Below are 14,156 nucleotides of genomic sequence, written 5' to 3' on the forward strand. Positions count from 1 at the left end.
ATCATGCTGTGTCCATCTCCAGTGTCCATTATCCAACTCCTCTCCAGAGTTAACAGTATTCTGCAGAAAGTTGAGTCATTTAGTACTTTGTCATGATCTCTTATGGAAGTGTTTGTTAAGTACAGTACCCTCTTGAGTTTTGCGTTTGCATTTTTCCCAAGGCATGGCGTTTAACTCGAAGATCACAAAACTCACGGTATTGAAAACCCTGAAAAATACTTATTTATTTCAGTTGCATGTCTTGCAGTTGTATGAGCGTGTGTGGTTTGTCCTCACATCTATCATGATGCTGTGTGAGTGTATGTGTGTTTCGTCTTCACATCTGGTGTGATGCAGTGGTGCAGAGGTTTGATGCTGCCAATGTATGATGCAGCAGTGTGTGTGGACATGGTGGTGCCACACTAGTGAGACACGTCTCTTTTGTTTGTGTTTTTGCAATGCGATGGTGCCATCACTGTGTACTGTGACACCAGCCTCTCTGAGGCTCTCTTGCATGCAAGCCAACATGATTATTTATAGTGTTATGGCAAACAAGTGGTTTATCAAAAGAATTGATCTGTATATTCAGGTATGTGAGCTGTAGATAGAAATATGTCTACAGTACATAGCATGTACGTTTTTATTCTTACCATCTTTGCCGTCAGTGGTAGGAAGGTGTGAACCAAAAGTTATGTAAGTGCAAAAACTCAGGATGGTAAGAATTTAGGACTCGTTTGAAACTTGAGGCTGCAAAACTCAGATACTGTGAATCTTGGGAGGGTACTGTAGTCACTTGTTACCATAAGAATATCTATCATATTTATAGCTTCCTATCTGTCTATCTTCATCTCAGATCTAATTTTCCAGAAAAGCCCTTACTGATAGAAGTTTGTATCTTTGCTTTTCCAAGCACACTGTCCTTGCTTCCTACAGCCCCTCACATCATCCCTCACACCTTGCCAGTGGCTTCCCTTTAGCCTCAAACTGGTCAAGCATGAACCTGTAAGTCGTGCGTACATGCTCTTGTCCACGGTCAGTCATGTTAGGTTTCTTAGATATCTATTTCCTCTCTTGCACGCCATACATTGCCACCTACTGCATGTGGTGTGGAAATGTTGACAAGAGTGTGTCTCAGAGCCGTGGCTGGTGGTGAACTTGTCACAGTTGTAATGGTTCTTGGGTTGGTGGAGCTACTGTTGCTCAGCATTACATAGGGAAAGCAGCCTGAAAAAAAGTCTAGACAACACATTAAATTACTTCAATGTGCAGTTTCTTCATTTTTTTTAAATGTTGTGAGAATTTTTGTTATCAGAGAAACTAAATTTTCAGAGAAACTCAGCTTGACCAGTTATGGGTTAAACATGCAATGATACTTGTACCACATATCATACCCTTGCTTTACCTCCATGTTTCATTACCTTATATGTGCCATTTTCTACTGTGCTACTGAAATCCTTGCCTTCTATAGACTTCCATTCATTGCTGCAGCTTACCTTGCTTGTGGAAGACAGATGTATGGTGAAGATGGATGAACAAGTTGTGGTCATTTGGGTGTGCAGTAACTATGTGTCTGTTTCACTGTCTTGTTGGACATGTCTGTGTGTTGAAGGAATGGAATTGATGGAGTGTTCTGAGCTGTAAATGTTGACCCAGATTGTCATGAGGCTGTGAGAAGCTTAGGTATCAACAAGCCATATTTATGTCAGAAGGGGAGGGGTTGTATCTCGGGTTTTGGATGACTAGCCATACTATGAAGATAATTGATAACATATTGGATTTGCTATGCTGCTTCTTGGATAGGTACTGCAGCACAGGGCAAAGGTATGTTGCATCGTGGAGTGGTACCACAGCCACACACACACACACACACACACACACACACACACACACACACACACACACACACACACACACCTATTCACCCACATATGGTTTGCATTGGATGTTTTAGTAGCAGGGTGGGGAGGAGTGAGAGGGTGTGGATGTGGAGGGCATGCATCACCTCTATATTGCTGTGGCCAGTGTTGAGTTGTAAAGAAATAATAACCTCGGCCGTATTTATACAGTCATGGTTAATCAAGTAATCTTATGCACTCACTCCCACTGCTCTTTGCTTCTTCTCAGTTGTGAGTTCTTGGATCTGTTGACAGTCTTGGGGGATCTGGGTGACAGTCTTAGTATGTTAAAGAACTTGAGATTGAGACATTAAACAGTGGTAGTGAGTGGTATAGTAGTGAACTATTAGCCCTTTATGCAACATTGATGATATTGCTACTACTGCTACTGCTGCTGCTACCACAGATGATAATGGTGACAGCAATAATAGTAACAGCATTAAGTAAATTTCAGTGGAGGTAAACTTTATCTTGATTGGCAAACTATGATACCAGGATGTGTGAGATTCATTATCCTTGTTTATGATTATTTGTGATCACTGTGTGCCTCTGTTATGGGGAAGGTTGATCACACCTGTTTGTGGAGTGTTTGCAGCTCAGTGTTTGGCACAGCAGATTGGTATAAACTGAAAATTCTTATACACACACACACACACACACACACACACACACACACACACACACACACACACACACACACACACACACACACACACACACACACACACACACACACACACACACACACACACACACACACACACTTTAGAGTGGTTTTGTCATATCTATGTATCTCATTTAGTCACTCAATAACTTTAGATTCATGAACTCTCTTTGCATTTATTGTGTACTTATGTTCCAGATAAGGACATGGTGAATCCTAAGGATGTTGTCAAGTTAAAGTAATGATCATTTGAGATAAGGAGATTGGAGGTAAACACACACACACACACACACACACACACACACACACACACACACACACACAGCCTTTTGAAATTCATCTAATATTCATCAGCAACACTATATGCACTGTTCTTCTCTCCTCCATATTTCATTGACCTGTGATCTTACATGTACAGAGACCAGTCACATTGCATGACCTCATGTACAGCCAAGGACAAAAGTTGTGTCAAGGTTTTTTCCTAATATAAAACGTAACTTGGGACACATGAAAATCTGAATTAAATTACATAAAGTTGGCAAGCCAGAACCCCTTAAGCTAAAGATTTAGAGCTTCATATCTGCTGCTGATGAGGTAATGGTTGTTTCTTGTTGTGGTAAAGGACTGTTTTACTTGTGAACTCATTTCTCCGGTTTGTCTCCTGTGATTTAGACACTCCTACTGCTTGGTGTCACTTGGGAAAGTCTTACAATTTAGTGTTAAACATCTTGTGTGCTTCAGACATGCTTCAAGAAGATGAGTGGTTCAGAAAGACATTGAATATATCAGAAAACATGACATTTGTGAGGATACAAATTATTATGATGCATGACGTGTGGTGAGTGTTGAACCCGCTGTGGCAGTTGCTGTGACACATGGCAGGCACCACCACAAGGTTAGCCCATTACCAGATATTTAAAAAAAAATTCATGACAACTTTTGCCTTTGCCTGTACGTGTCAAGCAGTGCATGGTGTGAAGCAATACATACGAGGGGAAAGGTAGCACAGTTTTCATGCATAATTTATTAACACATCACATTTTGTTACATGTGTATTTGTTGAGGAAGGCAAGAAGTGTAAGTCTTGCAAGGGGCACAAGGGGCACTGCACTACACTGTTGGAAATTGCAACATACATATAATAGACTTTCTTCCATCACTTGATAGTTGTGTGGTTACATTTTCCTTACCCCTTGTGGAAGCTAAAGAGATGGAATGTTGATGTGGTATAGGAGATAGCAAACCTAGACTAGAGGAAGCATGTTAGTCAGAAGTGATCAAGTGGTGTGGCGTTCATAAAGACATGAGGCAGCCTTTTTTCAAGAGCATGAACTCTCAATGCAAGAGGACATAAGGTTCACCATTGCTTCATGTAGAGTCCCTTAGAATTCCTTAACTTCCTCTTGAAGCATACCCATAAATCTAACAAGTCACTTCCGTGTATAGAAGGTTTCCTGTCTGCTTGTCTTTTCCCTCTTGTTTCTTTCTTGCCACTGTAAACCTTTCTCTTATGTCTTGAGTCACTGTTAACCTGTCACTCACAGTCACTATAGCAGGAAGCTCAGTGATTAAACACTCATTACCAGAATGGTAAAGTTTGAAGGACCTAAAAATCTTTGCATTTTTATTCCTGAAGTTTGTAAAGAAGCCTTGCATTTATTCTCCACAGAGCCAAGCTTTGTGCCGGTGGCTTCTCCCAAAGGCTCAGGACAGAACTCCTTCACTGTGGGATGGACTCAGCCAAGAGAGGAAGCAAGGGACCTTGTAGGACGCTTCCACCTCTTTCTGCAGGAGCCAGAGTCAGGGGACACACAGGAGCTGTTCCTCCCTGTTACGGCAGTTGACCACATGTTCACCAACCTCAAGCCGGCCACTGAGTACACTTTTCAGGTCGCTGCCTGCAAAGACGTCTTCCCAGAGAAGGAGAAGGACTGCGGGAAGTACTCCCAGCCAGTGAGAGGCAAGACAATGAACGGCATGCCCGGTGTCATCTCTGACCTGCTGGTGAAGTGCAAGCAGAACCTGCACACCAACACCAACACGGTTCACATCCACTGGCGGCCGCCCATCACCTCCAATGGTGTCATCGACCATTACAAGATAGAACTGAAGGGAAGTGCATCGTACATCAACGAAGAAGGACAGAGACAGTTTGACAATACAGAACATAAGCAGAATGTGGCTGGCTCACTAAGGAACTATACCTTTCATGGTGCTCTGCCCAATACTAATTATACAGTGAAGGTTTGTATATTTCTTACTCTGCATGTGTGTGTATGTGTGTGTGTTTGTGTGTGTGTGTGTGTGTGTGTGTGTGTGTGTGTGTGTGTGTGTGTGTGTGTGTGTGTGTGTGTGTGTGTGTGTGTGTTTGAGAGAGGAAGTCATTCTTCATATTTTACCTGTGAAGACCCAGTTGTATTGGTTAATCTTTTATTGCTGTGAATAGTTTGCTTTGTGATGAGTGCAACTAAGTATCAGTAACAGTTTGCACTACTTGTCAAAAAGATGTTTCTCAGTTCTAAAGGGAATATGACATTCTTGCATGTCTGGGGGTTCCACTCATACCATTTTAGACAGGGTGGAATCAAAAGCTTTTTGTCTCATTAACTCCTCTCCTCTAACTGACTGTCTTCAACCTCTTTCTCATTGCCACAGTGTTGCATCTCTTGCTATCCTATATTGCTATTTTCATGCTAACTGCTCTTCTGATCTTACTAACTGCATGCCTCCTTTCCTCCCACAGCCTTGCTGCACCAGACTTTCTTCTTTCTCTCACCCCTATTCTGTCCACCTCTTTAATGCAAAGGTTAACCAGTATTCTCAGTTATTCATCCCTTTCTCTGGTAAACTGTGGTACTCCCTGCCTGCTTCTGTATTTCCACTTTCCTATGACGTGAACTCCTTCAAGAGGGAGGTTTCAAAACACTTATTCTTTAATTTTTGAGTACCGCTTTGGACCCTATTCGGGGACTGGCATCTCAGTGGGCCTTTATATTTTTCCCATTGTATTTTTGTTGCCCTTGGCCAGTGTCCCTCCTACATAAAAAAAAACATTCAGACAGCACATGTGATGCCTCTGTCCCCCCACTGCAGGTGTATGCAGGCATCAGGCGACAGTACAGCTCCCCCATGAATGCAGTGTGTAGCATGCCCGTCTCCACGCCACACCCGACACACATCAAGAAGTGGTGGCTCTATCATCATGACGGCCGCATCGTCCTCAGGCTGCCCACACCGCACGTCACTGAGAGGAACGGCACTATTTGCTGCCACAGGTGGAGTAAGACGAGTCACTTCAGTCCTGCTTTGTGTCTGCCGGTCCACTTAGGTGCCTGTACCTCAGAGATCCTTCAGATGGCAACCCTGGTGAAGTTTCAGTTTTTACATCTCATTTTTGTTCCCTTCCAGCAAGCCTTTTCTTTTTGCTTTCCCAATCTTCTTGACTCCTTCATATAAAAATACTCGCATAGTCTATAAACTCTATGGCTCTTTAAATATACTTCCTTCTTCACTTTCACACACACCATTTTTATTGTTTACACACACACACACACACACACACGGTCGAGGCAGTATGGACACACCAACACTACCCACGGTCGGCGAAGCTCCCCGAGGCGGGGGACAGCCTGTTCACACGAAACGACGAGCACCGCCGCCGCTGTGTAACAACAGACATAAGAGGCAGTAGTAGTAGTAGTAGTAGCAGTGGAGCCGCCGTCGTAGCCTTGACGACGACGGCTGCGACCCCCACCCCCACTAGCCAGCCGTAGCCTAGACGACACACACACGCACACACACACACACACACACACACACACACACACACACACACACACACACACACACACACACACACACACACACACACACACACACACACACACACTGACATACTGTAACATAATAATTCCTTTCCAGGGTGGTGGTGATGAAGCTGGAAAATGGTGCCTCCCTGGAGATGCTCCCTGATCCCAGCAAGATTCCTCTCAGCACATATGAGGAAGTGCACAGTTCGCCCTCCTCCACAGGCGCCTATGTTGCTGAGGCTTTTTCTGGGTGAGGCAACCCTTACTGTGGGGGCTTGAAAGGAGGGAGTTCAAAGTTAGATTGTGCTGGATCTCTTTCTCTCTCCTTCTGTCTCAGCATGTAAATCTTTGTATATATCTGCATGTAAATGTGTCCATACATATGTCTTGTTTCAACTGTCCATCCTGAAGGTTGATGCTTGTCTTGTATTTAGGTAAGTTATTCACAATCCAAAATATGAAAACAACATAATTGCTATCACTTTGCCTTTGTGGTTTTGATGAAAAATGAGAGAAAGACAGGAATTTGGTGAGAAGATTGGTAGAGAGAGAGAGCACAGTGGTATCAGGACAGGAAGGAACATTGAGGGATATGAAGGATTAGGCAAGTGACAGAGAAATGAGGGCAACAGTTGGGAAGAGATCAATTGGACAATATACATGAAAAGTTCTGATGCCTCCTGTAAAGAAACATTTTTATAGTTAGCAGGGAAAATGGTAAATAAACAAGGATTTGCCATTGAATGTACTTTGTATGTATTAGCCTTCCCCTTCCTCTGTAATCTCCTGAAGGCATTTATGGATACTGAGTAGGTTCTGCAGGTAGGAGGCTGAAGGTGGTCCACAGGTGTTTGACTGCCAATCATTAATCACCATTGGTCTGTCCTCATTTTAACTTCTGTTTGATTCACAATAAATGGGAGATCATCTTATTTTTGTCTTTGTTTGTGGTCATTTTGGGCTTGTTTATAGGGTGGGAAGAAGCAAAATAAAGCCACAGTTTGCCTCTACCTGGTGAATGTACACCCTCTCTCTACTACAGCCTAGGGACTACTGAGCCAGTGCAAGTATCTGCTCCGTGACCCAGTAAAGCATACAGTGTTGCCAGCTTGTTCAAAATCATCACAAAATCTTGTGTTCCTAGGAAGGTAGTTATGAGCTGCCTCCAAGTCATGCAAGAAAAATGACATTAGCTTTGTGGCAGCAAATCTTTCTGTGCATACTGTAAAGGAGGTGTGTAGTGTATTCAAGGATACAGGGACTATAGCAGCAGTAGAAGCAGGAGGGTGTATAAAGCTTAGAGATTGAGAGAAAGGTACACATATTAGATTGAAGAAGTTGTAAAAGAAAGATATAAGTTTATGAATGTGTTTAAAAAATATATGCTGTAGAAAGTCAGAATGAAAAGAGTAAAATTTTTAGAATAAGAAAGTGAAGAAACTGATAAGAGGAAGTAAAAGAGAAGTATAAAGTTTTGGTAGAAAGCTGATTGAGAAATTCAGTCTGAAGTTACTATAGAAGGAGATTATGAATGAGTGAGAATAAAATAAGAGAGGATTTAGAGACAAGTGTTGATGGTATGTTGCTGTTATCTTCCCTCCTGACATGTTGATAACATATTCATTGCATCCGTCACTCTCGCTCTCACTTCCCCTCTGCAGCCACCAACTCCACTGTAAGCATTTCAGTAGTCAACATCACAATGCACATTATTATTCTTTTCTTTTGTTTTTTCCCTGAGAAAGAAAATTGGAGGTTTACTGTTTATCATGTTTAGATCATATGTGATGTAAATTAATTGAGTGCCAGTAAGAAAGTTGTGTTGACTGGTTGCATGGGTAAAGTGGTGCACAGAATAAGGGCAACCTACTTTTATGGTGTTCTATTGTGTTTTCAGCTTCTTGATGTAGTTTGATGGGTATGATGAGAGTGGAATTGACCATTCACAACTTCTAATTTTCACAAAATTCTGTGGTGAGGGAATTCATGATATGAACTGTTCTGGCTTCCCTCAAGGTGGCACATCAAGGACAAGTATCTCCTGCTGGGGGATGGGAAGGTGGCAGGGAACTGGTCCTGGGGCTGCTCCTCCTGCCTTGGAAGTCCCACTGGGGATCCCACACCCTCCCACAGCACAGACAACCACCCCACCACAGCTCCACTGACTCGAGGCAACCGCAGGGACCTTCTCTCCCTGCAGAAGGTGCCCCCGCTGGTTGATGGGGTGTTGTCCAGTGAGGCAAACTACACCGGCTTTGTTATTATGTCAGGTGGGTCTTGGATGACAGCTTGGACTCCGAAAATGTCATTATCTATATTGTACTGAAAGGTATATATGGTTTTATTAGTTACATATAAATGAAGAGGATTCTTTTCCATTTGTTTTAGTGAAATTTTATCCTTTCTTCCTCCTTCCCTCCATTTCCACTTGTGAATGTCTGCCGGTGCTCCTCTGCAGTGCCTGCCAAGGAAGGGAAACTGCTCACCACCTACACAGACTACCTGCCCATCATCCAGCCCAAGGAGGAGGTGAGGACGTACGACCCTGACCCGTCATCCAGCATATCCGAGATGCAGATCATATACGTGGCAGCGGGACTTTTCACCTTCCTCCTCCTCCTCACCTTCACCCTCTGCTCTCTCCTGTGCTTCTACCGCCGCAGGAACAAGCACCTGGAGGAGGAGGAGGTGGCAGAGAGTCTTTCTGGCTCCCTCGGGTAAAGCTCTCGGGACTTTCCTTCCGTTTGTTGTTTGCTAGGCCAGTATTTCTTAACCTGGGGTGCTGAAGTTAGTGGGAAATCACAGGTGTAGGCCTCAGCAAGATGCAGTGCAGTATTAGGATACACAGAGAAAGAGGTGCTTTTCTTAGCAGACATGTATTGCCACCTTTGCTGAATGTGCTTCCATATTTGACAGGGTATACAGATAGATAGATGGGTTAAGGATAGGAAACACTGCATTAGACAGTTAAAGGATAGGTCAGGGTTAGGAAACACTGCATTAGACAGTTAAAGGATAGGTCAAGGTTAGGAAACACTGCATTAGACAGTTAAAGGATAGGTCAAGGTTAGGAAACACTGCATTAGACAGTTAAAGGATTGGTCAAGGTTAGGAAACACTGCATTAGACAGTTAAAGGATAGGTCAAGGTTAGGAAACACTGCATTAGACAGTTAAAAGATAAGTTAAGGTTAGGAAACACTGTATTTGGCAATTCACATATTACATTTCCCTTGTAGTTTTAGGGCAGTTCGAAAGCATCTCCATTCCAGAATTTAGGAATTATTCACACACTCCCTTGCAGGAGAATATTCAGGTCTCTGCGCCGCTCCCACACTCTCATGTCCCAGCCAGCCGTCGATGTGAAGCCCATTCCACGTGATGAGTTGGTGCCCCAGTACATTGAGAAGCTCAAGGACTCTGAGCTTGGCTTCCGCAGAGAGTATGAGGTGAGTAGGAGTGTGGAGGCGTGGGCGTCAATAGAGCATGGGATTAAATGTGGAACTTTATGCTCTCAATGTTTAGTTGTATACATAAGGGCTAGGAGTGTTAGTTCTTTGGTGTGAATATGAGTTTATATTGAATGTCTGTTGCAAATGTGGAGTGATGTTGTGTAGTGGTGTGTAGTATGTGAAAGGTTAGGAGTGTACATGAGTGTGATTCAAGTAAATCAGTAATTAATGTGAACAACATACCCATACAAGCAGCAGAAGGAGAATTCAGATGTTTGGCATGGGTAGGGGTGTCCATTAGCTCTAGTATGAACACAAACCAGCAAATAGTGTTGAAAAAACATCCATACACACAATAACACAATCTAGAATCCTTGAAATTGGGTTGAAATGCACCAAACATCAGTCACATTTCACCGAGCACCTTCCTGCCCTTTCCCCTTCAGGCCCTACCTGAGAAGTTCTATGACCGCACCAGCAGAGCATCAGACATGATCGAAAACGCCCCTAAGAACAGATACCCAGACATCAAGGCTTATGACCAAACGCGGGTGAAGCTCTCGCAGATCAACGGTGCCATTGGATCAGACTACATCAATGCCAATTATGTCCTGGGCTACAAGGAAAGGAAGAAGTTTATCTGTGCCCAGGGTGAGTAATGTGGCATTGGACCATATTCAGAAATGCTTTGCTCTCTCATCATTACCGTTTTCAGAGGCCATAGGCATGATCAGCTGGGTTTTCAAGAGGTCACAGAAATGATTAGCTGGGTTTCAAGAGTGTTTTTCTTGTTAGTTATGTGGAAATCTTGTTAATCTCTCACTAGAACTGTAAAACATTCTGCAAAACCTGTGTAATTTCATGTAGAGTATTTTCAAAGTAGTGGAAGTCCAGTGTAGAAGTATTTAAAAATGTGGTCAGTTTGGGAAGGCTCAGCACAGAATTTTTTGGGGTAACTATATTTTAACTTTGGTCTGGTCATAGCTCTTTCTTTAGCAAATCTATATTGACTGTCATTTATTTTATCTATTATATGTTTTATGTTTTATGTTTTTTTTTTCTCCAGCATTTATATATTTTATGATGTAATTATATTCACAGTGTTTTATTATGTTAGTCTTATTGTAACTTGTTTTAGTCTTTATTAGCTCAGTAAAATATATTCACAGTGTTTTATTATGTTAGTCTTATTGTAACTTGTTTTAGTCTTTATTAGCTCATTTCTTTAATATATCTAATATATATATATTGCCAAGGGTCAAGTGAGTGGTATGAAGGAATGTTAGTGTGAAAGTTGTGTGCTTTATCTTGGTCTCTTCCCTTATTGGTAGAGACAACCTTAGTTTATATGTATGTATGTACGTATTACTAGTAGTAGTACTAGCAGTAGTAGTAGTAGTAGTAGTAGTAGTAGTAGTAGTAATGTCATCACAGAAGACATTGAGGATACAGGTTACATTATGGCTCAGATTTCCAGTGGACTTTTCCTCCAACAGTTAGCAAGGAGCCATCACCTCTTTGAGCTGGATAAGTGCTAATGTTTTACACCCAGTTAGGTTCTTCTGGAAATGGGTTGCGTAATGTCATGAACCTTTTATATAATTTATATTTAACTTTGCTGTGGTTATATCTGCAGTTTTTGTATATTATTCTCATCCTGGGAGAGTCCTATCTAATCTCTGCAGGATGCTAGTATCAATGTATGTTTATTTTTACCAAGTTTGCTTCATAATTCCTGATTGTGTATCTCTTTATCAGACAGTTATCCTTTAAATTTTGATGACCACTTTTAACTCTTGGGACCAGCACCTCTGTTTTCTTTCTTTCTTTCTCTCTCTCTCTCTCTCTCTCTCTCTCTCTCTCTCTCTCTCTCTCTCTCTCTCTCTCTCTCTCTCTCTCTCTCTCTCTCTCTCTCTCTCTCTCTCTCTCTCTCTCTCTCTCTCTCCCCCCCTTGTCCAGTGGTAAAGGGTGGAGGGTTTTCATACATGCTCTCTTGTGTGTTTACTGATTGTCTTGCTCCTGGAGGACTATCAAACCACTGCAAGATCTCAGGACTACATACAAATACATCCAAGTTATCATATACTGGAGATTATAGCATAGCAGAATATTGGCCTGCTCAACTCACACAGAACAAACGCCTGCACCCCACAACAAACAATTCCACAGCAGCCCAGTAGCACAGATCACCACCCACTGCATCGACCTGAAGGGCAACTCACTGACACCCACCTTGCACCTCATTTATCCACAGGCCCAATGGAAACAACAGTGGATGACTTTTGGCGGATGACAGTGGAGCAAGGGTGTGGCGTGGTGGTGATGCTGACCAACCTGGAGGAGACTGGCAAGGTGAAGTGTGTCAAGTACTGGCCTGAGGCGGGGCAGCCCAAGACCTTTGGCAACATTACTATCTACCTGGTGAAAGAGAAGGCTTACTCAGGTGGGTCTGGAAGGAGGTGGTTAATGGCAGACACTCTTAATTTCTACATTGCTAGCTGTTTTTCGCTATTTTTTACTGTCAAAGAGCAGTTAACAGTTTACAGTTTAAGAAAAGAGAACAAGAAAAAAACAGAAAATGGGGGGCATTACAAATTAAGGGAAAAAACACAGAAAAGAGCGGTTATCAAGAGAAGTGGCAACACCTATTTATTTCTTATGATTGTTGTAGTTTATCCTTTTCTTTCATGTTTTAACGTAATTTGACGAGGTGAAGATTAACTGGAGGTAATGAAAGAGAAGTAGATTTCACTACCTTGCATTAAAAAGTTGCTATTCTTCATTTCTCCCCTGTTCCATTGATAGGAAAGTTAGATGAGGGAAGCACTGAAGCCCATGCATCCTCTAGCCACCACCCAAGCACAGCAAATTTTACTTAAAGACAATGGAAGCTTGTGACTCAAATGATGAAGTATAAAGAAATTTTCCAGTATACCTTGGCTTATTGTACCAACTCCATCAGACACTGGGGAGTTGTAACAAGGGGGACATAAGCAAAATTCTCAGGATCAGGAAGTAAGATAGAACAATAAATAATGGGCTCAAGCTTGAAAAATTTAGGTTTAAGAAAGAGATAGGAAGGAATTGGTTCTCAAATAGATTGGTTGATGAATGGAGCAGACTCAGTAATCAGGTTGTTAGTGCTGAGTCATTAGGGAGCTTTAAAAGAAAATTAGAGAAATTTATGGATGGGGCATGACAGGTGGAAATAGGTAGGCATATTTCATATATAGGAAGTGCCATGTGTAGGCCTGGTGGCTTCTTGCAGCTTCCCTTATTTTCTTATTTTCTTGTGTTTCTTTGATTCCAGACTTCATGGTGCGAACACTGAGGGCTGAGTGGGGTGAAGGAGATGACCTGCACACTCACGAAGTGCGCCAGTACCACTACCTCCTGTGGAAGGACTTCATCGCCCCGGAGCATCCCACGGGCGTTCTCTCCTTCCTGCGCAGGATCAACGAAGCTTACTCCCATGAGCAGGGTTCCCTACTTGTGCACTGCAGGTATGAAGACAGAATGGAAATCGGATCTTTGTAAAGTTTGTCTACTTGCTGCATTTGCCTTACTCTTAGTTTTCTGAAAGCTTAAATTCTTACGAACAGATTTTTATACTCTGAGGTACTATTAGAAACTCCAACCTGGTAAAAGACATGCATAAAAAAAAAAAAAAAAACTGGTGAACTATTTTGACAATGTAGAAAAGTGTTCTAAGGGAAAAAATCTGACACATACACAGTTTTGCATTTTCATCACTTGGGCTTGTACCAGGTTAGCATTTTCTCAGTAGTATGTTGTTTTCCTTATAAATTTGAAATATTATAAGGTGTCATTAATTGGTGTAATTCCTCTGTCCTGGCACAGTGCTGGTGTGGGCCGCACTGGCACCCTGGTGGCACTAGACTCGCTTGTCATGGAGCTGGATGAAGAAGGTCAAGCCTCCATCTTTAATGTAATCTGTGACCTGCGGCACCAGCGGAACTTCCTGGTGCAGTCACTGGTGAGTTGTGTGGTGGTGCTCAAGGTCATGTGGGGCTTGAGTCAGGTCATGTCGGTTCATATGAACTTTGGTGAGAATGAGATTGGGTGTATTACAAGATGGAATGAGAAGTGTAACACAATATTTACCCAGCAGCAACTGTCCCTGATGGTTCCTCCCCCTTGTGTGAGCAGAAATAATGAGAATTGTAGCACAATGTTTGCCCAGCTCCACCCCTCCTGATGCCTTCTCTTTCCACTGTTTGAGCAGAAATAATGAGAGGTATAGCACAATGTTTACCGAACTCCACCCCTCCTGATGACTCTTGTTTCCAGTGTGAGCAGGAATAATGAGAAGTGTAGCACAATGTTTGCCCAGCTCC

At 42.5% G+C, this 14,156-nt stretch overlaps 1 protein-coding gene across 4 annotated transcripts in view; it reads left to right on the forward strand.

Moving 5' to 3' along the window:
• LOC135093532 (tyrosine-protein phosphatase 69D-like) overlaps positions 1-14,156 on the forward strand; it is a 42,611-nt gene that overhangs the window by 9,022 nt on the left and 19,433 nt on the right. For 3 of the 4 annotated variants that reach the window (XM_063992851.1, XM_063992853.1, XM_063992854.1), the window contains exons 9-18: positions 4,208-4,782; positions 5,632-5,813; positions 6,460-6,597; positions 8,364-8,617; positions 8,806-9,064; positions 9,651-9,795; positions 10,245-10,449; positions 12,053-12,241; positions 13,109-13,301; positions 13,660-13,795. In XM_063992851.1, the coding sequence (XP_063848921.1) occupies positions 4,208-4,782; positions 5,632-5,813; positions 6,460-6,597; positions 8,364-8,617; positions 8,806-9,064; positions 9,651-9,795; positions 10,245-10,449; positions 12,053-12,241; positions 13,109-13,301; positions 13,660-13,795 (2,276 nt within the window). The remainder of the gene's footprint in view (positions 1-4,207; positions 4,783-5,631; positions 5,814-6,459; positions 6,598-8,363; positions 8,618-8,805; positions 9,065-9,650; positions 9,796-10,244; positions 10,450-12,052; positions 12,242-13,108; positions 13,302-13,659; positions 13,796-14,156) is intronic. The other variant, XM_063992852.1, reaches the window with a different exon arrangement.

This window comes from Scylla paramamosain, chromosome 43, assembly GCF_035594125.1.
Source record: "Scylla paramamosain isolate STU-SP2022 chromosome 43, ASM3559412v1, whole genome shotgun sequence".
Taxonomy (NCBI): domain Eukaryota; kingdom Metazoa; phylum Arthropoda; class Malacostraca; order Decapoda; family Portunidae; genus Scylla; species Scylla paramamosain.